The sequence below is a fragment of the Epinephelus lanceolatus genome, chromosome 16 (assembly GCF_041903045.1).
Source record: "Epinephelus lanceolatus isolate andai-2023 chromosome 16, ASM4190304v1, whole genome shotgun sequence".
Lineage (NCBI taxonomy): Eukaryota > Metazoa > Chordata > Actinopteri > Perciformes > Serranidae > Epinephelus > Epinephelus lanceolatus.
The window spans coordinates 546,087-571,832 of NC_135749.1; the positions used below are offsets into that span (position 1 = coordinate 546,087).

Below are 25,746 nucleotides of genomic sequence, written 5' to 3' on the forward strand. Positions count from 1 at the left end.
CTAACTTTCAGCTAATGTAAACCCACAACTAACAGCTATCATTAAGTAGCTGCTAACATCTAACAGACAGCTAATGTTAACTAGCTGAATTTTCTTTGACATTGAAGGATAAAAATGACTAAAATGTGACTAAAACAAACACTTTAACATGTTTGTCTAAAATATCTGTCAAATTAACTAAATTAAAAAGTTCACACCAAGCCACGCCCCTCCTCTTATAAGTAAAGAACGGTCCCTAATTAAAAAAAGCAAAAGTGTATGAAGTTTTAAAAAAACGAGGATTTAATGATTTTATAGTATAGAATATAATCAAAACCTTCATTATCATATTTGATACACACATTTAACATTTAAATTTACAAACATTTATTTTCATTACTTCCTGCGTGTTTTTCTAAATAAACCTGTGATCTGGACTTTTATTTTGAAGGAGAGCAGCTGAACTGCCCCGGAAGCACTATTCTTTCCTGTGGCTAACTTGACAGTGTTTGAAGAAGATGGCGTCGAGCAGAAACGTCTGTTAGCAGAGTGTCTTTGTTGTGTTTTTAAAGTGTGAAGATGTGTAAAGTCCAAATGCTGAGAGCGTTGGTGAAGCAGCGACTAACTGCGGCTGCTGAAGAGATATTTGGGCTGTTTGAAAGAACGATAGCAGAGTACGAGGAGCAACTTTGTCGCTCAAAAGAGGAGAACGAGCGACAACGGAAACTACTGGACGCTGTTTACAACCCTCAGCTCAGGTTACACAGAGCAGGTTAGTGTCTTCTTCTTCTGTGGTTATAAACACAGAGCAGGTTAGTGTCTTCTTCTTCTGTGGTTATAAACACAGAGCAGGTTAGTGTCTTCTTCTTCTGTGGTTATAAACACAGAGCAGGTTAGTGTGTTCTTCTTCTGTGGTTATAAACACAGAGCAGGTTAGTGTCTTCTTCTTCTGTGGTTATAAACACAGCAGGTTAGTGTCTTCTGTGGTTATAAACACAGAGCAGATTAGTGTCTTCTTCTTCTGTGGTTATAAACACAGAGCAGGTTAGTGTCTTCTTCTTCTGTGGTTATAAACACAGAGCAGGTTAGTGTGTTCTTCTTCTGTGGTTATAAACACAGAGTAGGTTAGTGTCTTCTTCTTCTTCTGTGGTTATAAACACAGAGCAGGTTAGTGTCTTCTTCTTCTTCTGTGGTTATAAACACAGAGCAGGTTAGTGTCTTCTTCTGTGGTTATAAACACAGAGCAGGTTAGTGTCTTCTTCTGTGGTTATAAACACAGAGCAGGTTAGTGTCTTCTTCTGTGGTTATAAACACAGAGCAGGTTAGTGTCTTCTTCTTCTGTGGTTATAAACACAGCAGGTTAGTGTCTTCTTCTTCTGTGGTTATAAACACACAGCAGGTTAGTGTCTTCTTCTGTGGTTATAAACACAGAGCAGGTTAGTGTCTTCTTCTTCTGTGGTTATAAACACAGAGCAGGTTAGTGTGTTCTTCTTCTGTGGTTATAAACAGAGCAGGTTAGTGTCTTCTTCTTCTGTGGTTATAAACAGAGCAGGTTAGTGTCTTCTTCTGTGGTTATAAACACAGAGCAGGTTAGTGTCTTCTTCTGTGGTTATAAACAGAGCAGGTTAGTGTCTTCTTCTTCTGTGGTTATAAACAGAGCAGGTTAGTGTCTTCTTCTGTGGTTATAAACACAGAGCAGGTTAGTGTCTTCTTCTGTGGTTATAAACACAGAGCAGATTAGTGTCTTCTTCTTCTGTGGTTATAAACACAGCAGGTTAGTGTCTTCTCCTTCTGTGGTTATAAACACAGAGCAGATTAGTGTCTTCTTCTTCTGTGGTTATAAACACAGAGCAGGTTAGTGTCTTCTTCTTCTGTGGTTATAAACACAGAGCAGGTTAGTGTCTTCTTCTTCTGTGGTTATAAACACAGCAGGTTAGTGTCTTCTTCTTCTGTGGTTATAAACACAGAGCAGATTAGTGTCTTCTTCTTCTGTGGTTATAAACACAGAGCAGGTTAGTGTCTTCTTCTGTGGTTATAAACACAGCAGGTTAGTGTCTCCTTCTTCTTCTGTGGTTATAAACACACAGCGGGTTAGTGTCTTCTTCTTCTGTGGTTATAAACACAGCAGGTTAGTGTCTCCTTCTTCTTCTGTGGTTATAAACACAGAGCAGGTTAGTGTCTTCTTCTGTGGTTATAAACACAGAGCAGGTTAGTGTCTTCTTCTTCTGTGGTTATAAACACAGCAGGTTAGTGTCTTCCTCTGTGGTTATAAACACAGAGCAGGTTAGTGTCTTCTTCTGTGGTTATAAACACAGAGCAGGTTAGTGTCTTCTTCTTCTGTGGTTATAAACACAGAGCAGGTTAGTGTCTTCCTCTGTGGTTATAAACACAGAGCAGGTTAGTGTCTTCTTCTGTGGTTATAAACACAGAGCAGGTTAGTGTCTTCTTCTTCTGTGGTTATAAACACAGAGCAGGTTAGTGTCTTCCTCTGTGGTTATAAACACACAGCAGGTTAGTGTCTTCTTCTGTGGTTATAAACACAGAGCAGGTTAGTGTCTTCTTCTTCTGTGGTTATAAACACACAGCAGGTTAGTGTCTTCTTCTTCTGTGGTTATAAACACAGCAGGTTAGTGTCTTCTTCTTCTGTGGTTATAAACACACAGCAGGTTAGTGTCTTCTTCTGTGGTTATAAACAGCAGGTTAGTGTCTTCTTCTTCTGTGGTTATAAACAGAGCAGGTTAGTGTCTTCTTCTTCTGTGGTTATAAACACAGCAGGTTAGTGTCTTCTTCTGTGGTTATAAACACAGAGCAGGTTAGTGTCTTCTTCTGTGGTTATAAACACAGACCAGATTAGTGTCTTCTTCTTCTGTGGTTATAAACACAGCAGGTTAGTGTCTTCTTCTTCTGTGGTTATAAACACAGAGCAGATTAGTGTCTTCTTCTTCTGTGGTTATAAACACAGAGCAGGTTAGTGTCTTCTTCTTCTGAGGTTATAAACACAGAGCAGGTTAGTGTCTTCTTCTTCTGTGGTTATAAACACAGCAGGTTAGTGTCTTCTTCTGTGGTTATAAACACAGAGCAGATTAGTGTCTTCTTCTTCTGTGGTTATAAACACAGAGCAGGTTAGTGTCTTCATCTTCTGTGGTTATAAACACAGCAGGTTAGTGTCTTCTTCTGTGGTTATAAACACAGAGCAGGTTAGTGTCTTCTTCTGTGGTTATAAATACAGAGCAGGTTAGTGTCTTCTTCTTCTGTGGTTATAAATACACAGCAGGTTAGTGTCTTCTTCTGTGGTTATAAACACAGCAGGTTAGTGTCTTCTTCTGTGGTTATGAATACACAGCAGGTTAGTGTCTTCTTCTGTGGTTATAAACACAGAGCAGGTTAGTGTCTTCTTCTTCTGTGGTTATAAACACAGAGCAGGTTAGTGTGTTCTTCTTCTGTGGTTATGAATACACAGCAGGTTAGTGTCTTCTTCTGTGGTTATAAACACAGAGCAGGTTAGTGTCTTCTTCTTCTTCTGTGGTTATAAACACACAGCAGGTTAGTGTCTTCTTCTTCTGTGGTTATAAACACACAGCAGGTTAGTGTCTTCTTCTGTGGTTATAAACACAGAGCAGGTTAGTGTCTTCTTCTGTGGTTATAAACACACAGCAGGTTAGTGTCTTCTTCTTCTGTGGTTATGAACACAGAGCAGGTTAGTGTCTTCTTCTGTGGTTATAAACACAGCAGGTTAGTGTCTTCTTCTTCTGTGGTTATAAACACAGAGCAGGTTAGTGTCTTCTTCTTCTGTGGTTATAAATACACAGCAGGTTAGTGTCTTCTTCTTCTGTGGTTATAAATACACAGCAGGTTAGTGTCTTCTTCTGTGGTTATAAACACACAGCAGGTTAGTGTCTTCTTCTGTGGTTATAAATACACAGCAGGTTAGTGTCTTCTTCTGTGGTTATAAACACAGCAGGTTAGTGTCTTCTTCTGTGGTTATAAACACAGAGCAGGTTAGTGTCTTCTTCTGTGGTTATAAACACACAGCAGGTTAGTGTCTTCTTCTTCTGTGGTTATAAACACAGCAGGTTAGTGTCTTCTTCTGTGGTTATAAACACAGAGCAGGTTAGTGTCTTCTTCTGTGGTTATAAACACAGCAGGTTAGTGTCTTCTTCTGTGGTTATAAACACAGAGCAGGTTAGTGTCTTCTTCTGTGGTTATAAACAGAGCAGGTTAGTGTCTTCTTCTGTGGTTATAAACACAGAGCAGGTTAGTGTCTTCTTCTTCTGTGGTTATAAATACAGAGCAGGTTAGTGTCTTCTTCTGTGGTTATAAACACACAGCAGGTTAGTGTCTTCTTCTTCTGTGGTTATAAATACACAGCAGGTTAGTGTCTTCTTCTGTGGTTATAAACACAGAGCAGGTTAGTGTCTTCTTCTTCTGTGGTTATAAACACACAGCAGGTTAGTGTCTTCTTCTGTGGTTATAAACACAGCAGGTTAGTGTCTTCGTCTTCTGTGGTTATAAACACAGAGCAGGTTAGTGTCTTCTTCTGTGGTTATAAACAGAGCAGGTTAGTGTCTTCTTCTGTGGTTATAAACACAGAGCAGGTTAGTGTCTTCTTCTTCTGTGGTTATAAATACAGAGCAGGTTAGTGTCTTCTTCTGTGGTTATAAATACACAGCAGGTTAGTGTCTTCTTCTGTGGTTATAAACACAGAGCAGGTTAGTGTCTTCTTCTTCTGTGGTTATAAACACACAGCAGGTTAGTGTCTTCTTCTGTGGTTATAAACACAGAGCAGGTTAGTGTCTTCTTCTTCTGTGGTTATAAATACAGAGCAGGTTAGTGTCTTCTTCTTCTGTGGTTATAAATACACAGCAGATTAGTGTCTTCTTCTGTGGTTATAAACACAGAGCAGGTTAGTGTCTTCTTCTGTGGTTATAAACACACAGCAGGTTAGTGTCTTCTTCTTCTGTGGTTATAAACACAGAGCAGGTTAGTGTCTTCTTCTGTGGTTATAAACACACAGCAGGTTAGTGTCTTCTTCTGTGGTTATAAACACAGAGCAGGTTAGTGTCTTCTTCTGTGGTTATAAACACACAGCAGGTTAGTGTCTTCTTCTTCTGTGGTTATAAACACAGAGCAGGTTAGTGTCTTCTTCTGTGGTTATAAACACAGCAGGTTAGTGTCTTCTTCTTCTGTGGTTATAAACACAGAGCAGCTTAGTGTCTTCTTCTGTGGTTATAAACACACAGCAGGTTAGTGTCTTCTTCTTCTGTGGTTATAAACACACAGCAGGTTAGTGTCTTCTTCTGTGGTTATAAACACAGAGCAGGTTAGTGTCTTCTTCTTCTGTGGTTATAAACACAGAGCAGGTTAGTGTCTTCTTCTGTGGTTATAAACACATCAGGTTAGTGTCTTCTTCTGTGGTTATAAACACAGAGCAGGTTAGTGTCTTCTTCTTCTGTGGTTATAAACACAGCAGGTTAGTGTCTTCTTCTTCTGTGGTTATAAACACAGAGCAGGTTAGTGTCTTCTTCTGTGGTTATAAACACAGAGCAGGTTAGTGTCTTCTTCTGTGGTTATAAACACAGAGCAGGTTAGTGTCTTCTTCTGTGGTTATAAACACAGCAGGTTAGTGTCTTCTTCTGTGGTTATGAACACAGCAGGTTAGTGTCTTCTTCTTCTGTGGTTATAAACACAGAGCAGGTTAGTGTCTTCTTCTGTGGTTATAAACAGAGCAGGTTAGTGTCTTCTTCTGTGATTATAAACACAGAGCAGGTTAGTGTCTTCTTCTTCTGTGGTTATAAACACAGAGCAGGTTAGTGTCTTCTTCTTCTGTGGTTATAAACACAGCAGGTTAGTGTCTTCTTCTTCTGTGGTTATAAACACAGAGCAGGTTAGTGTCTTCTTCTGTGGTTATAAACACACAGCAGGTTAGTGTCTTCTTCTTCTTCTTCTGTAGTTATAAACACAGAGCAGCTTAGTGTCTTCTTCTGTGGTTATAAACACAGAGCAGGTTAGTGTCTTCTTCTTCTTCTGTGGTTATAAACACAGAGCAGGTTAGTGTCTTCTTCTGTGGTTATAAACACAGACCAGGTTAGTGTCTTCTTCTTCTGTGGTTATAAACACACAGCAGGTTAGTGTCTTCTTCTGTGGTTATAAACACACAGCAGGTTAGTGTCTTCTTCTGTGGTTATAAACACACAGCAGGTTAGTGTCTTCTTCTTCTGTGGTTATAAACACACAGCAGGTTAGTGTCTTCTTCTTCTGTGGTTATATACACAGAGCAGGTTAGTGTTTTCTTCTGTGGTTATAAACACAGAGCAGGTTAGTGTCTTCTTCTTCTGTGGTTATATACACAGAGCAGGTTAGTGTCTTCTTCTTCTGTGGTTATAAACACAGAGTAGGTTAGTGTCTTCTTCTTCTGTGGTTATATACACAGAGCAGGTTAGTGTCTTCTTCTTCTGTGGTTATAAACACAGAGCAGGTTAGTGTCTTCTTCTTCTGTGGTTATAAACACACAGCAGGTTAGTATCTTCTTCTGTGGTTATAAACACAGAGCAGGTTAGTGTCTTCTTCTGTGGTTATAAACACAGAGCAGGTTAGTGTCTTCTTCTTCTGTGGTTATAAACACAGAGCAGGTTAGTGTCTTCTTCTTCTGTGTTTATAAACACAGAGCAGGTTAGTGTCTTCTTCTGTGGTTATAAACACAGAGCAGGTTAGTGTCTTCTTCTTCTGTGGTTATAAACACAGAGCAGGTTAGTGTCTTCTTCTTCTGTGTTTATAAACACAGAGCAGGTTAGTGTCTTCTTCTTCTGTGTTTATAAACACAGAGCAGGTTAGTGTCTTCTTCTTCTGTGGTTATAAACACACAGCAGGTTAGTGTCTTCTTCTGTGGTTATAAACACACAGCAGGTTAGTGTCTTCTTCTGTGGTTATGAACACAGAGCAGGTTAGTGTCTTTTTCTGTGGTTATATACACAGAGTAGGTTAGTGTCTTCTTCTTCTGTGGTTATAAACACACAGCAGATTAGTGTCTTCTTCTGTGGTTATATACACAGAGCAGGTTAGTGTCTTCTTCTGTGGTTATAAACACAGAGCAGGTTAGTGTCTTCTTCTTCTGTGGTTATAAACACAGAGCAGGTTAGTGTCTTCTTCTGTGGTTATAAACACAGAGCAGATTGGTGTCTTCTTCTTCTGTGGTTATAAACAGAGCAGGTTAGTGTCTTCTTCTGTGGTTATAAACACAGAGCAGGTTAGTGTCTTCTTCTGTGGTTATAAACACAGAGCAGGTTAGTGTCTTCTTCTGTGGTTATAAACACAGAGCAGATTAGTGTCTTCTTCTTCTGTGGTTATAAACACAGAGCAGGTTAGTGTCTTCTTCTTCTGTGGTTATAAACACAGCAGGTTAGTGTCTTCCTCTGTGGTTATAAACACAGAGCAGGTTAGTGTCTTCATCTTCTGTGGTTATAAACACAGCAGGTTAGTGTCTTCTTCTGTGGTTATAAACACAGAGCAGGTTAGTGTCTTCTTCTGTGGTTATAAACACAGAGTAGGTTAGTGTCTTCTTCTGTGGTTATAAACACAGCAGGTTAGTGTCTTCTTCTTCTGTGGTTATAAACACAGAGCAGGTTAGTGTCTTCTTCTGTGGTTATAAACAGAGCAGGTTAGTGTCTTCTTCTGTGGTTATAAACACAGAGCAGGTTAGTGTCTTCTTCTTCTGTGGTTATAAACACAGAGCAGGTTAGTGTCTTCTTCTTCTGTGGTTATAAATACACAGCAGGTTAGTGTCTTCTTCTGTGGTTATAAACAGAGCAGGTTAGTGTCTTCTTCTGTGGTTATAAATACACAGCAGGTTAGTGTCTTCTTCTGTGGTTATAAACACAGAGCAGGTTAGTGTCTTCTTCTTCTGTGGTTATAAACACAGAGCAGGTTAGTGTCTTCTTCTGTGGTTATAAACACAGCAGGTTAGTGTCTTCTTCTTCTGTGGTTATAAACACAGAGCAGGTTAGTGTCTTCTTCTTCTGTGGTTATAAACACACAGCAGGTTAGTGTCTTCTTCTTCTGTGGTTATATACACAGAGCAGGTTAGTGTTTTCTTCTGTGGTTATAAACACAGAGCAGGTTAGTGTCTTCTTCTGTGGTTATAAACACAGAGCAGGTTAGTGTCTTCTTCTTCTGTGGTTATAAACACAGAGTAGGTTAGTGTCTTCTTCTTCTGTGGTTATAAACACAGAGCAGGTTAGTGTCTTCTTCTTCTGTGGTTATAAACACACAGCAGGTTAGTGTCTTCTTCTGTGGTTATAAACACAGAGCAGGTTAGTGTCTTCTTCTGTGGTTATATACACAGAGCAGGTTAGTGTCTTCTTCTTCTGTGGTTATATACACAGAGCAAGTTAGTGTCTTCTTCTTCTGTGGTTATAAACACAGAGCAGGTTAGTGTCTTCTTCTTCTGTGGTTATAAACACACAGCAGGTTAGTGTCTTCTTCTGTGGTTATAAACACAGAGCAGGTTAGTGTCTTCTTCTGTGGTTATATACACAGAGCAGGTTAGTGTCTTCTTCTTCTGTGGTTATAAACACAGAGCAGGTTAGTGTCTTCTTCTGTGTTTATAAACACAGAGCAGGTTAGTGTCTTCTTCTGTGTTTATAAACACAGAGCAGGTTAGTGTCTTCTTCTTCTGTGGTTATAAACACAGCAGGTTAGTGTGTTCTTCTGTGGTTATAAACACACAGCAGGTTAGTGTCTTCTTCTGTGGTTATAAACATAGAGCAGGTTAGTGTCTTTTTCTGTGGTTATATACACAGAGTAGGTTAGTGTCTTCTTCTTCTGTGGTTATAAACACACAGCAGATTAGTGTCTTCTTCTGTGGTTATATACACAGAGCAGGTTAGTGTCTTCTTTTGTGGTTATAAACACAGAGCAGGTTAGTGTCTTCTTCTTCTGTGGTTATAAACACAGAGCAGGTTAGTGTCTTCTTCTGTGGTTATAAACACAGAGCAGGTTAGTGTCTTCTTCTGTGGTTATAAACACAGAGCAGGTTAGTGTCTTCTTCTGTGGTTATAAACACAGAGCAGATTGGTGTCTTCTTCTTCTGTGGTTATAAACAGAGCAGGTTAGTGTCTTCTTCTGTGGTTATAAACACAGAGCAGGTTAGTGTCTTCTTCTGTGGTTATAAACACACAGCAGGTTAGTGTCTTCTTCTTCTGTGGTTATATACACAGAGCAGGTTAGTGTTTTCTTCTGTGGTTATAAACACAGAGCAGGTTAGTGTCTTCTTCTTCTGTGGTTATATACACAGAGCAGGTTAGTGTATTCTTCTTCTGTGGTTATAAACACAGAGCAGGTTAGTGTCTTCTTCTTCTGTGGTTATAAACACACAGCAGGTTAGTGTCTTCTTCTGTGGTTATAAACACAGAGCAAGTTAGTGTCTTCTTCTGTGGTTATAAACACAGAGCAGGTTAGTGTCTTCTTCTGTGGTTAGAAACACAGAGCAGGTTAGTGTGTTCTTCTTCTTCTGTGGTTATAAACACAGCAGGTTAGTGTCTTCTTCTTCTGTGGTTATAAACACAGCAGGTTAGTGTCTTCTGTGGTTATAAACAGAGCAGGTTAGTGTCTTCTTCTGTGGTTATAAACACACAGCAGGTTAGTGTCTTCTTCTGTGGTTATAAACACAGCAGGTTAGTGTCTTCTGTGGTTATAAACACAGCAGGTTAGTGTCTTCTTCTGTGGTTATAAACACAGCAGGTTAGTGTCTTCTGTGGTTATAAACAGAGCAGGTTAGTGTCTTCTTCTGTGGTTATAAACACAGAGCAGGTTAGTGTCTTCTTCTGTGGTTATAAACACAGAGCAGGTTAGTGTCTTCTTCTTCTGTGGCTATAAACACAGAGCAGGTTAGTGTCTTCTTCTTCTGTGGTTATAAACACAGCAGGTTAGTGTCTTCTTCTGTGGTTATAAACACAGCAGGTTAGTGTCTTCTTCTTCTGTGGTTATAAACACAGAGCAGGTTAGTGTCTTCTTCTTCTGTGGTTATAAATACACAGCAGGTTAGTGTCTTCTTCTTCTGTGGTTATAAATACACAGCAGGTTAGTGTCTTCTTCTGTGGTTATAAATACACAGCAGGTTAGTGTCTTCTTCTGTGGTTATAAACAGCAGGTTAGTGTCTTCTTCTGTGGTTATAAACACAGAGCAGGTTAGTGTCTTCTTCTGTGGTTATAAACACACAGCAGGTTAGTGTCTTCTTCTGTGGTTATAAACACAGAGCAGGTTAGTGTCTTCTTCTGTGGTTATAAACACAGCAGGTTAGTGTCTTCTTCTTCTGTGGTTATAAACACAGCAGGTTAGTGTCTTCTTCTTCTGTGGTTATAAACACAGAGCAGGTTAGTGTCTTCTTCTGTGGTTATAAACATAGCAGGTTAGTGTCTTCTTCTGTGGTTATAAACACAGAGCAGGTTAGTGTCTTCTTCTTCTTCTGTGGTTATAAACACAGAGCAGCTTAGTGTCTTCTTCTGTGGTTATAAACACAGAGCAGGTTAGTGTCTTCTTCTTCTTCTGTGGTTATAAACACAGAGCAGGTTAGTGTCTTCTTCTGTGGTTATAAACACACAGCAGGTTAGTGTCTTCTTCTTCTGTGGTTATAAACACAGACCAGGTTAGTGTCTTCTTCTTCTGTGGTTATAAACACACAGCAGGTTAGTGTCTTCTTCTGTGGTTATAAACACAGAGCAGGTTAGTGTCTTCTTCTGTGGTTATAAACACACAGAGCAGATTAGTGTCTTCTTCTTCTTCTGTGGTTATAAACACAGAGCAGCTTAGTGTCTTCTTCTGTGGTTATAAACACAGAGCAGGTTAGTGTCTTCTTCTTCTTCTGTGGTTAAAAACACACAGCAGGTTAGTGTCTTCTTCTTCTGTGGTTATATACACAGAGCAGGTTAGTGTTTTCTTCTGTGGTTATAAACACAGAGCAGGTTAGTGTCTTCTTCTTCTGTGGTTATATACACAGAGCAGGTTAGTGTCTTCTTCTTCTGTGGTTATAAACACAGAGTAGGTTAGTGTCTTCTTCTTCTGTGGTTATATACACAGAGCAGGTTAGTGTCTTCTTCTTCTGTGGTTATAAACACACAGCAGGTTAGTGTCTTCTTCTTCTGTGGTTATAAACACACAGCAGGTTAGTGTCTTCTTCTGTGGTTATAAACACAGAGCAGGTTAGTGTCTTCTTCTGTGGTTATATACACAGAGCAGGTTAGTGTCTTCTTCTTCTGTGGTTATAAACACAGAGCAGGTTAGTGTCTTCTTCTTCTGTGTTTATAAACACAGAGCAGGTTAGTGTCTTCTTCTTCTGTGGTTATAAACACACAGCAGGTTAGTGTCTTCTTCTGTGGTTATAAACACACAGCAGGTTAGTGTCTTCTTCTGTGGTTATAAACACAGAGCAGGTTAGTGTCTTTTTCTGTGGTTATAAACACAGCAGGTTAGTGTCTTCTTCTTCTGTGGTTATAAACACAGAGCAGGTTAGTGTCTTCTTCTGTGGTTATAAACACAGAGCAGATTGGTGTCTTCTTCTTCTGTGGTTATAAACAGAGCAGGTTAGTGTCTTCTTCTGTGGTTATAAACACAGAGCAGGTTAGTGTCTTCTTCTGTGGTTATAAACACAGAGCAGATTAGTGTCTTCTTCTTCTGTGGTTATAAACACAGAGCAGGTTAGTGTCTTCTTCTTCTGTGGTTATAAACACAGCAGGTTAGTGTCTTCCTCTGTGGTTATAAACACAGAGCAGGTTAGTGTCTTCATCTTCTGTGGTTATAAACACAGCAGGTTAGTGTCTTCTTCTGTGGTTATAAACACAGAGCAGGTTAGTGTCTTCTTCTGTGGTTATAAACACAGCAGGTTAGTGTCTTCTTCTTCTGTGGTTATAAACACAGAGCAGGTTAGTGTCTTCTTCTGTGGTTATAAACAGAGCAGGTTAGTGTCTTCTTCTGTGGTTATAAACACAGAGCAGGTTAGTGTGTTCTTCTTCTGTGGTTATAAACACAGAGCAGGTTAGTGTCTTCTTCTGTGGTTATAAACACAGAGCAGGTTAGTGTCTTCTTCTGTGGTTATAAACAGAGCAGGTTAGTGTCTTCTTCTGTGGTTATAAACACAGAGCAGGTTAGTGTCTTCTTCTGTGGTTATAAACACAGAGCAGGTTAGTGTCTTCTTCTTTTGTGGTTATAAACACACAGCAGGTTAGTGTCTTCTTCTTCTGTGGTTATATACACAGAGCAGGTTAGTGTTTTCTTCTGTGGTTATAAACACAGAGCAGGTTAGTGTCTTCTTCTTCTGTGGTTATATACACAGAGCAGGTTAGTGTATTCTTCTTCTGTGGTTATAAACACAGAGCAGGTTAGTGTCTTCTTCTGTGGTTATAAACACAGAGCAGGTTAGTGTCTTCTTCTGTGGTTATAAACACAGAGCAAGTTAGTGTCTTCTTCTGTGGTTATAAACACAGCAGGTTAGTGTCTTCTTCTTCTGTGGTTATATACACAGAGCAGGTTAGTGTATTCTTCTTCTGTGGTTATAAACACAGAGCAGGTTAGTGTCTTCTTCTGTGGTTATAAACACAGAGCAGGTTAGTGTATTCTTCTTCTGTGGTTATAAACACAGAGCAGGTTAGTGTCTTCTTCTGTGGTTATAAACACAGAGCAGGTTAGTGTCTTCTTCTTCTGTGGTTATATACACAGAGCAGGTTAGTGTATTCTTCTTCTGTGGTTATAAACACAGAGCAGGTTAGTGTCTTCTTCTGTGGTTATAAACACAGAGCAGGTTAGTGTCTTCTTCTGTGGTTATAAAGACACAGCAGGTTAGTGTCTTCTTCTGTGGTTATAAACACAGAGCAGGTTAGTGTGTTCTTCTGTGGTTATAAACACAGAGCAGGTTAGTGTCTTCTTCTGTGGTTATAAACACAGAGCAGGTTAGTGTCTTCTTCTGTGGTTAGAAACACAGAGCAGGTTAGTGTGTTCTTCTTCTGTGGTTATAAACACAGCAGGTTAGTGTCTTCTTCTTTTGTGGTTATAAACACAGCAGGTTAGTGTCTTCTTCTGTGGTTAGAAACACAGAGCAGGTTAGTGTGTTCTTCTTCTGTGGTTATAAACACAGCAGGTTAGTGTCTTCTTCTTCTGTGGTTATAAACACAGCAGGTTAGTGTCTTCTGTGGTTATAAACAGAGCAGGTTAGTGTCTTCTTCTGTGGTTATAAACACACAGCAGGTTAGTGTCTTCTTCTGTGGTTATAAACACAGCAGGTTAGTGTCTTCTGTGGTTATATACACAGCAGGTTAGTGTCTTCTTCTGTGGTTATAAACACAGCAGGTTAGTGTCTTCTGTGGTTATAAACAGAGCAGGTTAGTGTCTTCTTCTGTGGTTATAAACACAGAGCAGGTTAGTGTCTTCTTCTGTGGTTATAAACACAGAGCAGGTTAGTGTCGTCTTCTTCTGTGGTTATAAACACAGAGCAGGTTAGTGTCTTCTTCTTCTGTGGTTATAAACACAGAGCAGGTTAGTGTCTTCTTCTGTGGTTATAAACACAGAGCAGGTTAGTGACATCAGTGACAGAAAATGTTGATAAAACATCCGAAAAATATTACCAAAAAAAAGTACAAAAATGGGAATAAAATATTCAAAACTGTTGATATTGTTGAGAAAAACTCAAAATATAAAAAATATTATTGCAACATTGTGTAAAAGAAATATATATATCAGAATAATATGAATGTTGGGGGAAAAATGTAGAATGTCTTTTAAAATGAATTATAAAATGTAAAATGAAAAATATTTTTTAATTTGTCGAATCAATTGTTGAAAATTGTCTGGAAAAAAAGTCTCAAAAATATTTATAAAATGTCTTTAAATATTATTAAAATGTTGGGGAAAATGAAATGTCTGAAAAAAATGTTGATAAAGTTTATTTATCAAACTTCGGGAAAAAATTAATAAAATGTCACAAAAATATTATTTAAATTAAAAGAAAATGTTCATAAAATGTCCAAAAAATATATTCTATATATTGTTGAAACTTCGGTGAGAAATTAATTGAATGTCAGAGAAATAATTATAAAATTTTGGAACAAAATATCGATAAATGTTTATTAACAGTCCAAAATAGAATGTTGATAAATTGTCTGAAATATATTATTAAACTGTCCACTAAAATATTGAAAATATGTCAGAAAAAAATGTTTATAAATGTTTATAAATGTTTATATAAATGTTTATATATAAATATAAAAATAAAAAATTGTCTAAACAATGCTCATAAAACGTCTGCAAACATTTTTAAAATGTCTGAAATACATTTAAAAAAATGCCAGAAGAAAATCGTAAGTGAATATTTGAAAAAAATGTTGATTAAAATGTGAAATGACAAAAAATATTGACAAAACATCTTAAAATAATGTTATTAAAAAAGACCTGAAAAACAAAGCTGATAGAATTGTCTAAAACAAAAAAGTAAATATGTCCATAAAATGCTGATAAAACATCCGAGGAATATTATTACAAAGTCCAAAAATATTCTTTTAAAAGTCTGAAAAATGCTGATAAAATGTCTAAAAAATATGAATAAAATATCAGAAAATATGTGGGCACTATATCCTGCAGTTTGTCAGGTTGCTCACCTGGCATCAAATGACAGTTTGCCTCTGTTTCCTGTTTCCTGTTTGGTGCAGAGGTCCAGCAGCAGCTGTTGGTGGTTAAAGAAGAGGTTCCCCCTGAGCAGCAGGAGTGGAGCTCCAGTGTGGACCAGGAGGACCCAGAGCCCCCACACATTAAAGAGGAAGAGGAGGAACTGTGGAGCAGTCAGGAGGGAGAGCAGCTTCAAGGGCTGGAGGAGGCTGATATCACCAAGTTCACATTCACTCCTGTCCCTGTGAAGAGTGAAGATGATGAAGAGAAACCTCAGTCTGAGGGACACCACTGTGGAGGACCAGGACCAGGACCAGGACCAGGACCACCACCAGGACCAGACAGGAATTCTGATCCAGAGTCTGAGGACAGGAGCGGAGACTCTTTAGTAGCTGAAATTGAAGTCAGTGTTGACGACTCAGTGGAGACCAGAGAACCTCATGAAGTTCCCGTCAGCGATTCGAAACCATTCAGCTGCTCTGAGTGCGGGAAAAGATTCAGCCTCAAGACAACTCTCAGGAAACACATGATCATTCATACAGGAGAGAAACCGTTCAGCTGCTCCATTTGTAACAAAAGATTTTTAACAAAGGGTAACCTGAATGTCCACATTAGGTCTCACACAGGAGAAAAACCGTTCAGCTGCTCCGTCTGTATGAAGTCTTTTACACAAAACGTGAGTTTACAGACACACATGAGAATTCACACTGGAGAGAAACCGTTTCATTGCTCAGTTTGTGCTCAGAGATTTTTGAGTAAGGCGCACCTGAAGACGCACCTCATCACTCACACAGGAGAGAAACCCTTCAGCTGCTCCGTGTGCGGGAAAGCTTTTATTGAAAATGGAAATCTAAAGAAACACATGATGACTCACACGGGAGAGAAACCCTTCAGCTGCTCCATCTGTGACCAGAGATTTTTACGAAAGGCAAATCTGAAGAATCACTTGATCAGGCACACAGGAGAAACACCATTCAGCTGCTCTGTGTGTGGGAAAGCTTTTAAAGAAAGTGGAAACTTGAAGAAACATCTGATGACTCATACAGGAGAGAAACCGCTTGGCTGCTCTGTCTGCAATCAGAGATTTTGGGAGAAAACTGACCTGAAGAAACATGTGATGACTCACACGGGAGAGAAACCCTTTTGCTGCTCCGTTTGCGATCAGACATTTTTGCAGAAACCAAATCTGAAGAGACATATGATCACACACACGGGAGAGAAACCGTTTCTTTGCTCTGTCTGTGGGAAAAGGTTCACACAGAAGGTTCACCTGACGCAACACACGGCCCGTCACACAGGGGAGAAAAGATTCAGATGCGGCGTTTGTGAGCAGAGATTCATGTGGCGTTATCAGCTCAGGAACCATCAGTGTGATGCTCAGCAGTCATCACAGCTTCTTCAGACTGAGGACAGGAAACTGAAGTTGCCAAATTAAGTTCAAACAATTAGTAGCTCAATGGTAACTTGAGTATCTAAGGAATAAAGAAAAGTGTTCTCCTTGTGTGGCGTCCCACAGGGGTCATCCCTTGGTCCTCTGCTGTCTCTTCTTTATATAAATGACCTGCAGCCTCATTTATTAATACAAAGTCCTGCAGATTTTTTTACACATTATTGGACAATTAAATATAAATTTTCAGATATATAATTGGATATTTTGGACTTTTTAAAAATGTTTTTCTTACAGACATATGACATTTTTTTTTTTTTAGCATTGTATTTATGTGTCAGACACTTTATCAACTTCTTTGGATTTTTAAAAACACATTTGGACATTTCATTAATGTTTTGTTTTGTTTTTTACATTTTTTAAACAGTTTTTGGGGTATTGTATCAATATTTTTTAGACACTTAACAGTCTTCAGATCTTTTCAGGCATGCTAATATTTATGGACAATTTTTTGTGTAGAAAAGAGTATCTGCACACTTCGATCAATGCAAGTATCTTTAATATACCAAGCTTTCGGTCAGAGGACTTGCTTCAGGATATGGACAATTTATTGACATTTTTTCAGACACTTGATTACCATTTCTTTCAGGTACAAGTATTTTTCAGACACTTTATCAACACTTTTTGAACTTTTTGTTTTTCAGATATTTTAATGTTTTTTGGACATTTTATCAACATTTTGTTGGACTTTTATAAAGAATTTATTAGACCATTTAATATTATTTTCAGACATTTCATTAACATTTACTTGGACTTTAAAAAAAAATTGGGAACTCAATCATGTTTTTCAGACATAGACATTTTATCACAACTTTTCAGGGTGTTGTATTAATATTTTCCTGACAGATTATCAACATTATTATTAAAATAATGCAATATCCAAAAAATGGTAATAAAATATCTGTAAAATGTTGATAAAATGTTCAAAAAACATTATTTAAATGTCAGAAAAAGTGGCCGAAAAAATGTTGATAGTCACAAGCCCCCACCTGAGCGCCACCATGTTGAGGTTCTCCCTGGAGAATGAGAGGGTCGTCTCAGACTGTTGTTTGTGCGTATGCACTGAACGGTAGTGCGGAGTACCCGGCCTTCTTGGAGTCTCTTGGCAGCATCCTGCAAGGGGTGCCGGCTGGGGACCCCATAGTTCTCCTGGGGGACTTCAACGCTCACGTGGGCAATGACGGAGAAACTTGGAGGGGGGTGATTGGGAGGAACAGCCTGCCTGATCTGAACCCGAGTGGTGCTTTGTCATTGGACTTCTGTGCAAGTCATGGACTGGTCATAATGAACACCATGTTCAAGCACAGGGAGGTTCATAAGTGTCCCTGGTACCAGAACACCCTAGGCCAAAGATCAATGATCAATCTTGTGGTCATATCAGCAGATCTGCAGCCGTGTGTCTTGGACACTCAGGTGAACAGAGGAGCAGAGCTGTCAACTGATCACCACCTGGTGGTGAGTAGGATTAGATGGCGGGGGAAGCTGTCGGACAGACCTGGTAAACCCAAATGTCTAGTGAGGGTGAACTGGGAATATCTAGCTGAGGCCCCTGTCCTCCCCATCCCAGGGGAGGTTGGGGTCATGGAGTCTGAGTGGTCCATGTTCAAAGCCTCCATTGTGGAGGCGGCTGCTAGGAGCTGTGGTCAGAAGGTTGTCGTTGCCTGTCATGGTGGCAACTGAAGAACCCGCTGGTGGACACCAGCAGTGAGCGAGGGCGTCAGGCTGAAGAAGGATGCCTTTCGGGTCTGGCTGGCCCAGGGGTCTCCATAAGCAGCGGACAGGTATCGGTTGGCCAGAAGGGCTGCAGCTGTGGTGGTCGCTGAAGCAAAAACTCGGGTGTGGGAGGAGTTCGAGGAGGCTATGGAGAAGGGCTTTCAGTTGGCCTCAAGGAAGTTCTGGCAGACCGTTAACCGACTCAGGAAGGGAAAGCAGGGCTTGTCTCTGTCTGTGCTCGGCAGAGAAGGAGAACTGCTGACCCGAACTGGGGACATTGTCGGGCGGTGGAAGGAGCACTTTGAGGACCTCCTGAACCCGGCCATCATGTCCACCGTGAACAAGGCAGAGCCTGAAGACAAAACTTTCACCCATATTCCTGGCAGAAGTTGCTGAGGTAGTTAAAAAGCTCCCCAGTAGCAAGGCACCAGGTGTGGATGAGATTCACCCTTAGATGCTGAAGGCTCTGGACACTGTTGGGCTGTCTTGGCTAACACGCCTTTTCAGTGTCGCGTGGAGGTCAGGTACGGTGCCTGCAGAATGGCAGACCGGGGTGGTGGTCCCCATCCTCAAAAAAGGGGACAGGAGGGTGTGCTCCAACTATCAGGGTATCACACTGCCCAGCCTCGCGGGTGAAGTTTACTCTAGGGTGCTGGTAAGGAGGCTCCGACAGATTGTCGAACCTCAGATTCAGGAGGAGCAATGTGGATTCCGTCCTGGCAGTGGAACAATGGACCAGCTCTTTACCCTTGTGAGGCTGCTGGTGGGGGTTTGCCTATCCAGTCTACATGTGCTTTGTGGACTTGGAGAAGGCTTATGACCGCGTCCCTCGGGGGGTCTTGTGGGGGGTACTGTGGGAGTACGGGGTGCCAGGCTCACTGCTATGAGCCATCCGGTCCCTGTATGACCAAAGTGAGAGCTGTGCCGCATACTTGATGTAAAGCCAAACACGTTCTCGTGGGTGTGGCCTCCGCCAAGGTTGTTCCTTGTCACCAATCCTCTTTGTGATATTAATGGACAGGATCTCGAGGTGCAGCCGGGGGAGGAAGGGGTCCAGTTTGGGGACCTCAGAATTGCATCTCTGCTTTTTGCAGATGAGGTGGTTCTTTTGGCTTCATCGTACTGTGACCTCCAGCATGACTTGGGGTGGTTTGCAGCCGAGTGTGAAGCAGTTGGGATGAGAGTCAGCACCTCCAAATCTGACGCCATGGTCCTCTGCCGGAAACCGGTGGTTTGCCCTCTCTGGGTTGGGGGAGAGTTACTGTCTCAAGTGAGAGAGTTCAAGTATCTCGGGGTCTTGTTCACAGTGAGGGTAGAATGGAGCGTGAGATGGATCGGCGGGTCGGCGCAGCTTCTGCAGTGATGCGGCCGCTGCGCCAGACTGTCAGGGTTCCAAGGCAGCTGAGCCAGAAGGCAAAGATTTTGATTACCTGGTCCATCTCCGTCCCAACCCTCACCTATGGTCATGAGCTCTGGGTAGTGACTGAAAGAATGAGGTCACAGATACAAGCGTCTGAAATGAGTTTCCTCTGTAGGGTGTCTGGGCTCAGCCTTAAGGCTCATTTATGCTCTCTTTACGTACGAAAATGTATACGTCCGTTTCAAACAATGTTATCGTCACTGCCCACATACTTCCATGCGCCCTTTACGTTGGCATGGATGTTAACCAATATATCCACCAGGAGGCAGTCCAGCGTCAAAAGTTTATGACAACAACAAACTCAAAAACAAACATGGCGACTGTGGAGGAGATATTGATAATGTACCTCTTGCATAAAAGACAAAAACAGAGGCAGCGTTGTGGTCGGTGAGGCCGTTAAATACATCGCGACTGGAGGACGGAGAATTCTTTTCTCTAGTACTGCTGATGAGAGAAATTGAATTGTTATTTCGTCTTCGTGTCTCACTAGAGCTACGTATCGGATAGTGACAACAACACTGCCCCCACGGTTCCCAGTGGTACTGCTCCGTTTGGCTCGTATCCATAAGCTTTATGGAAACGTGCAGAAATACAGACGAAATGAGCGCGGAGCACGGACAGAAGGCTCCGTCCATATCCGGATCCGTATTTAACGTTGAGCATAAATGGGCCTTTAGAGTTAGGGGGAGGAGTCAGACATCTGGAGGGAGCTCGGAGTAGAGCTACTGCTCCTTTGCGTCGAAAGGGGTCAGTTGAGGTGGTTCTGGCATCTGACTAGGATGCCTCCTGGGCACCTCCTGCTAGAGCTGTCCCAGGCACATTCCACGCTGGACCCAGAACACACTGGAGGGATTATAGATCTCATCTGGTCTGGGAACGCCTCCTCCAGGAGGAGCTGGAAAGTGTCGCCGGGGCGAGGGATGTCTGGGGTGCTTTCCTCGGCCTGCTGCCCCCTAGACTTGACTCTGGATAAGCAGATGAAAATGGATGGATGGAACATTATTCAAATGTCTCAAAAAATGTTGATAAAATGTCCAAAAAACGTTATTAAAATGTATGAATGAATCTGAATAAAATGTCTGAGTCTGATGTCTGTACGCATGTCAAATGTGGTGCGAAAAAAATGGACTAAAGATTTACATTAACCAGAGGAGGTGCCTTGCTCAAGGGCACCTCGGCACTGCCCAGGAGGTGAACTGGCACTTCTCCAGCTACCAGTCCACAGTTGCTATAAAATTAAAGATGGTTTGGTAAAACGAAACTGTTATACCAGAAAAATATGCTAAAAATAAATACATTAAAAAAAGTTTGTTTCTGCCTTTAGTCATGACTCCACGGATTTTTCTGTAATCGTTCTCTGGACTTTTATTTTGAAGGAGAGCAGCTGAGCTGCCCCGGAAGCTCTATTCTTTCCTGTGGCTAACTTGACAGTGTTTGAACAAGATGGCGTCGAGCAGAAACGTCTGTTAGCAGAGTGTCTTTGTTGTTAGTGATACAGTGTGTGTGTACCTCAGCAGCAGGGATCCGTCAGAGCCTCTGTGTGACTGAATACACTTTATAATTCTGGATGTTTTAACTCTGACTCAACTTCCGGCAGACCACGGAACCGGCGGAGTTAGCTTAGCGTGCTAGCTGTTAGCGGAAGTTAGCATCACAGATCGGCTGTCGGAGAGACTGAAGATGTGTAAAGTCCAAATGCTGAGAGCGTTGGTGAAGCAGCGACTAACTGCGGCTGCTGAAGAGATATTTGGGCTGTTTGAAAGAACGATAGCAGAGTACGAGGAGCAACTTTGTCGCTCAAAAGAGGAGAACGAGCGACAACGGAAACTACTGGACGCTGTTTACAACCCTCAGCTCAGGTTACACAGAGCAGGTTAGTGTGTTCTTCTTCTGTGGTTATAAACACAGAGCAGGTTAGTGTCTTCTTCTGTGGTTATAAACACAGAGCAGGTTAGTGTCTTCTTCTTCTGTGGTTATAAACACAGAGCAGGTTAGTGTCTTCTTCTGTGGTTATAAACAGAGCAGGTTAGTGTCTTCTTCTTCTGTGGTTATAAACACAGAGCAGGTTAGTGTCTTCTTCTGTGGTTATAAACACACAGCAGGTTAGTGTCTTCTTCTGTGGTTATAAACACAGAGCAGGTTAGTGTCTTCTTCTTCTGTGGTTATAAACACAGAGCAGGTTAGTGTCTTCTTCTTCTGTGGTTATAAACACAGAGCAGGTTAATGTCTTCTTCTGTGGTTATAAACACAGAGCAGGTTAGTGTCTTCTTCTGTGGTTCTAAACACAGAGCAGGTTAGTGTCTTCTTCTGTGGTTATAAACACAGAGCAGGTTAGTGTCTTCTTCTTCTGTGGTTATAAACAGAGCAGGTTAGTGTCTTCTTCTGTGGTTATAAACACAGAGCAGGTTAGTGTCTTCTTCTTCTGTGGTTATAAACACAGAGCAGGTTAGTGTCTTCTTCTTCTGTGGTTATAAACACAGAGCAGGTTAGTGTCTTCTTCTGTGGTTATAAACACAGAGCAGGTTAGTGTCTTCTTCTGTGGTTATAAACACAGAGCAGGTTAGTGTCTTCTTCTATGGTTATAAACACAGAGCAGGTTAGTGTCTTCTTCTTCTGTGGTTATAAACACACAGCAGGTTAGTGTCTTCTTCTGTGGTTATAAACACAGAGCAGGTTAGTGTCTTCTTCTGTGGTTATAAACACAGAGCTGTAAGTGTAAGCAGTGACTGTGATGTCTCATCAGTCTGATCATTTCTTAATATTAATGAATTGTCTAAAGGCATTTTTTTGTTTTGAATGTTGATAAAAAAAATCTGAAACTTTGTATTAAATTTTCCAATAAAATATTTTTAAATAATGACCAAAAAATAGTAATAAAATGTCTGAAGAAATATAAATAAAATATCTGAAAAACTTTTTAAAAACTATAAAATGTCTGAAAAAATATTAATACAATTCCCGACAAAAGAGTAATAAGATGTCCAAAAACATTATTTAAATTTAAAAAAAAGTCCCAAAAAATTGTAAAAGACCCAAAAAACATTGATAAATTGTTCGAAAATACTTTGATGAAATGTCAGAAGAAAATTTTTAAGAAGTCCAAAAAAACTGTTGATAAAATGTCTGAAAATGAATATTAAATTGTACAATAAAATGTAAAAAAAAAAAAAAGGCTTAAACAATAATAATCAAATATCCGAAAATTATGAATACAATGCCCGAAAAAATATAAATAAAATGTCCTGAAAATGCAATTAAAAGTCTTAAAAATGTTCATAAAATGTTTTAAAAATGATATTACATTGTCTGAAATGTTAAATGCCCAAAAGATGTTGATAGAATATCCAAAAACTTTATTAAAATGTCAGAAAAAATGTTAATGAAATGTCCAAAAATGTTTTTTTGTTAAAAGTTCAAAAACACTTTGAGAAAATGTCTGTAAATACTATTGAATTGTTGCAAAAATGTCCCAAAACATTATTAAATGTTGATGAAATGTCAGAAAAAAATTTCAAAACCTAAAACAGTGTTGATAAAATGACCGAAACAATGTTAATGTAAAGTCCAACAATAATGGGTAAGATGTCTGAAAAATATTATGAATTTGGACAAAAAATATTAATAAAATGTGTGTTTCCTGTTTCCTGTTTGGTGCAGAGGTCCAGCAGCAGCTGTTGGTGGTTAAAGAAGAGGTTCCCCCTGAGCAGCAGGAGTGGAGCTCCAGTGTGGACCAGGAGGACCCAGAGCCCCCACACGTTAAAGAGGAAGAGGAGGAACTGTGGAGCAGTCAGGAGGGAGAGCAGCTTCAAGGGCTGGAGGAGGCTGATATCACCAAGTTCACATTCACTCCTGTCCCTGTGAAGAGTGAAGATGATGAAGAGAAACCTCAGTCTGAGGGACACCACTGTGGAGGACCAGGAGCACCACCAGGACCGCCAAGACCGGGACCCGGTGGAGGAGAACTACCAGTGCTCAGAGGAGGAGAACTACCAGTGCTCAGAGGAGGAGAACTACCAGTGCTCACAGGAAGAGAACTACCAGTGCTCAGAGGAGGAGAACTACCAGTGCTCGGAGGAGGGGAACTACCAGCGCCTGGAGGAGGAGTACGACCAGTGCTCAGAGGAGGAGAACTACCAGCGCCTGGAGGAGGAGTACGACCAGTGCTCAGAGGAGGAGAACTACCAGTGCCTGGTGGAGGAGAACTACCAGTGCTCACAGGAAGAGAACTACCAGTGCTCAGAGGAGGAGAACTACCAGTGCTCGGAGGAGGGGAACTACCAGCGCCTGGAGGAGGAGTACGACCAGTGCTCAGAGGAGGAGAACTACCAGCGCCTGGAGGAGGAGTACGACCAGTGCGCAGAGGAGGAATACGACCAGTGCTCAGAGGAGGAGTGCGACCAGTGCTCGGAGGAGGAGTGCGACCAGTGCTCGGAGGAGGAGTGCGACCAGTGCTCGGAGGAGGAGTACCAGTGCCCAGAGACTCTTCTGAACCAGACACTGATGACGAGACCAGAGACCCTGTTGTCGCTGAGATTGAAGTCAGTGTTGATGACTGGAAGGAGACCAGAGAACCTCAGTTGGGTTTAAACTCTCTGGGAAACAATGACATCCCTGTGAATCATCTGAAACGATTCAGCTGCTCTGAGTGCGGGAAAAGTTTTGGCCTGAAGGCAACACTGAAGAAACACCTGAGGACTCACACCGGAGAGAAACCGTTCAGCTGTATCGTTTGTGAGAAATCTTTCACACAGAGAGGAAGTCTTCAGTTACACCTGCAGATCCACACCGGAGAGAAACCATTTGGCTGCGTAATCTGTGATTTCAAATGTCGGCGAAAATCATATCTGCAGAAACACATGAGAACTCACACAGGAGAGAAACCATTTAGCTGCTCTGTCTGCGGTCGAAGGTTCACCTGGTCTCAACAGGCCAAAAGACACACCTGTGCCAACCGTCAGCCGTCACAGCTTCATCAGACTCAACCTGAGCAGAGCAGAGTGGCGGAGCCTCCAGACGGCACCTCAGCTGATGGAAACAGAAGCTGATGGACACCACTGTGGAGAACCGGGACCAGGACCAACCAGGAATTCAGGTCCAGACACTGAGGACAAGTCAGGAGACTCTTCTGAAGCTGAGAGTTACGACAGTGATGATTGGACGGAGACCAAAGAACCTCAGTCACCTTTAGACTGTGAAAAATTAACTTCCTGTTTGTGGTATGACTCATGTCACTGTGGGCTGAGTGTGTCTGAAATAAATCTAGTGTGCATGAAAACTCATTTCTGTTCTTTTACTGAGCTCACGAGATCATGTGACGTGTCTGTGCTTCCAAAACAAACTAAAACAGGAAAGGACTCTTTGTTTCTCATTCTGCTGAGAAGTGTGTTACGTAACTTAGAAATAAAAACCAAAAACATTTTCTAATAATCAGAGTGACAAGATGTTTACAAAAGCCTATGAGGTTGTTATGCACAACTCCTCTTTGTTTAATTTTAGATTTAAATAATTTAGGTGGTCGGGGGACAGACACCGTTTGTATAAACCTATGAAAACTATGGCTGGGTAACTGAACTAGAAGCTCAGAGAGGCGTATAGGACTGCGTCTCCGAGTCCTGGTCTCAACTCTGGGTTGTCAGGGATTTGATTTACTAATAAAGTCTGCCAGGTTCCTAGAAATGAGAGCAGCTCCATCCAAAGTGGGATGAATGCCGTCTCTCCTAATAAGACCAGGTTTTCCCCAGAAAGTTTGCCAATTATTAACGAATCCCACATTGTTTGCTGGACACCACCTGGACAGCCAGCGATTAAATGATGACATGCAGCTAAACATGTCATCACTGGTCAGATTTGGGAGGGGTCCAGAGAAAACTACGGAGTCCGACATCGTTTTTGCATATTCACACACCGAGGCAATATTAATTTTAGTGACCTCCGATTGGTGTAACCGGGTGTCATTGCCGCCGATGTGAATAACAGTCTTACTGAATCTACGTTTAGCTTTAGCCAGCAGTTTTAAATTTGATTCAGTGTCGCCCACTCTGGCCCCAGGGATACATTTGACTATGGCCGCTGGTGTTGCTAACTTCACGTTCCTCAGAATAGAGCTGCCAATAACCAGAGTTTTATCTTCAGCGGGTGTGTCGCTGAGTGGGGAAAAGCGGTTGGAAACGTGAACAGGCTGGTGGTGAGCCGTGGGCTTCGGCTTGGAGCCGTGCTTCTCCCGGACAGTTACCCAACCTCCCGGCTGAACAGGGGTTACCGGGGGACCGCTAGCAGAGGCTATGCTATGTGGCTCCGCACCGGCTACAGGGGGCTGGCTAACTACCGCAGCTACCGAGTGATTTTCCATGGTGCGCTTCTAATTCACTGAGCCTCACCTCCAACGCAGCAAATAAGCTACACTTGTTACAATTACCACTGTCGCTACAGGAGACAGAGGCATAACTGAACATCAATCAATCAATCAATCAATTTTATTCATAAAGCCCAATATCACAAATCACAATTTGCCTCACAGGGCTTTACAGCATACGACATCCCTCT

The 25,746-nt window shown here is 41.3% G+C and overlaps 1 protein-coding gene across 1 annotated transcript; it reads left to right on the top strand.

The window, feature by feature from the left end:
- Positions 1 to 433: 433 nt before the first annotated feature.
- LOC117264018 (uncharacterized) lies at positions 434 to 24,482 on the top strand. Its single transcript, XM_078175991.1, has 6 exons — positions 434 to 751; positions 14,668 to 16,045; positions 17,144 to 17,712; positions 18,308 to 18,534; positions 20,836 to 21,076; positions 22,861 to 24,482. The coding sequence occupies exons 1-6, from the start codon at positions 559 to 561 to the stop codon at positions 24,246 to 24,248; spliced, it is 3,996 nt and encodes a 1,331-aa protein (XP_078032117.1). The 5' UTR covers positions 434 to 558; the 3' UTR covers positions 24,249 to 24,482.
- Positions 24,483 to 25,746: the final 1,264 nt, after the last annotated feature.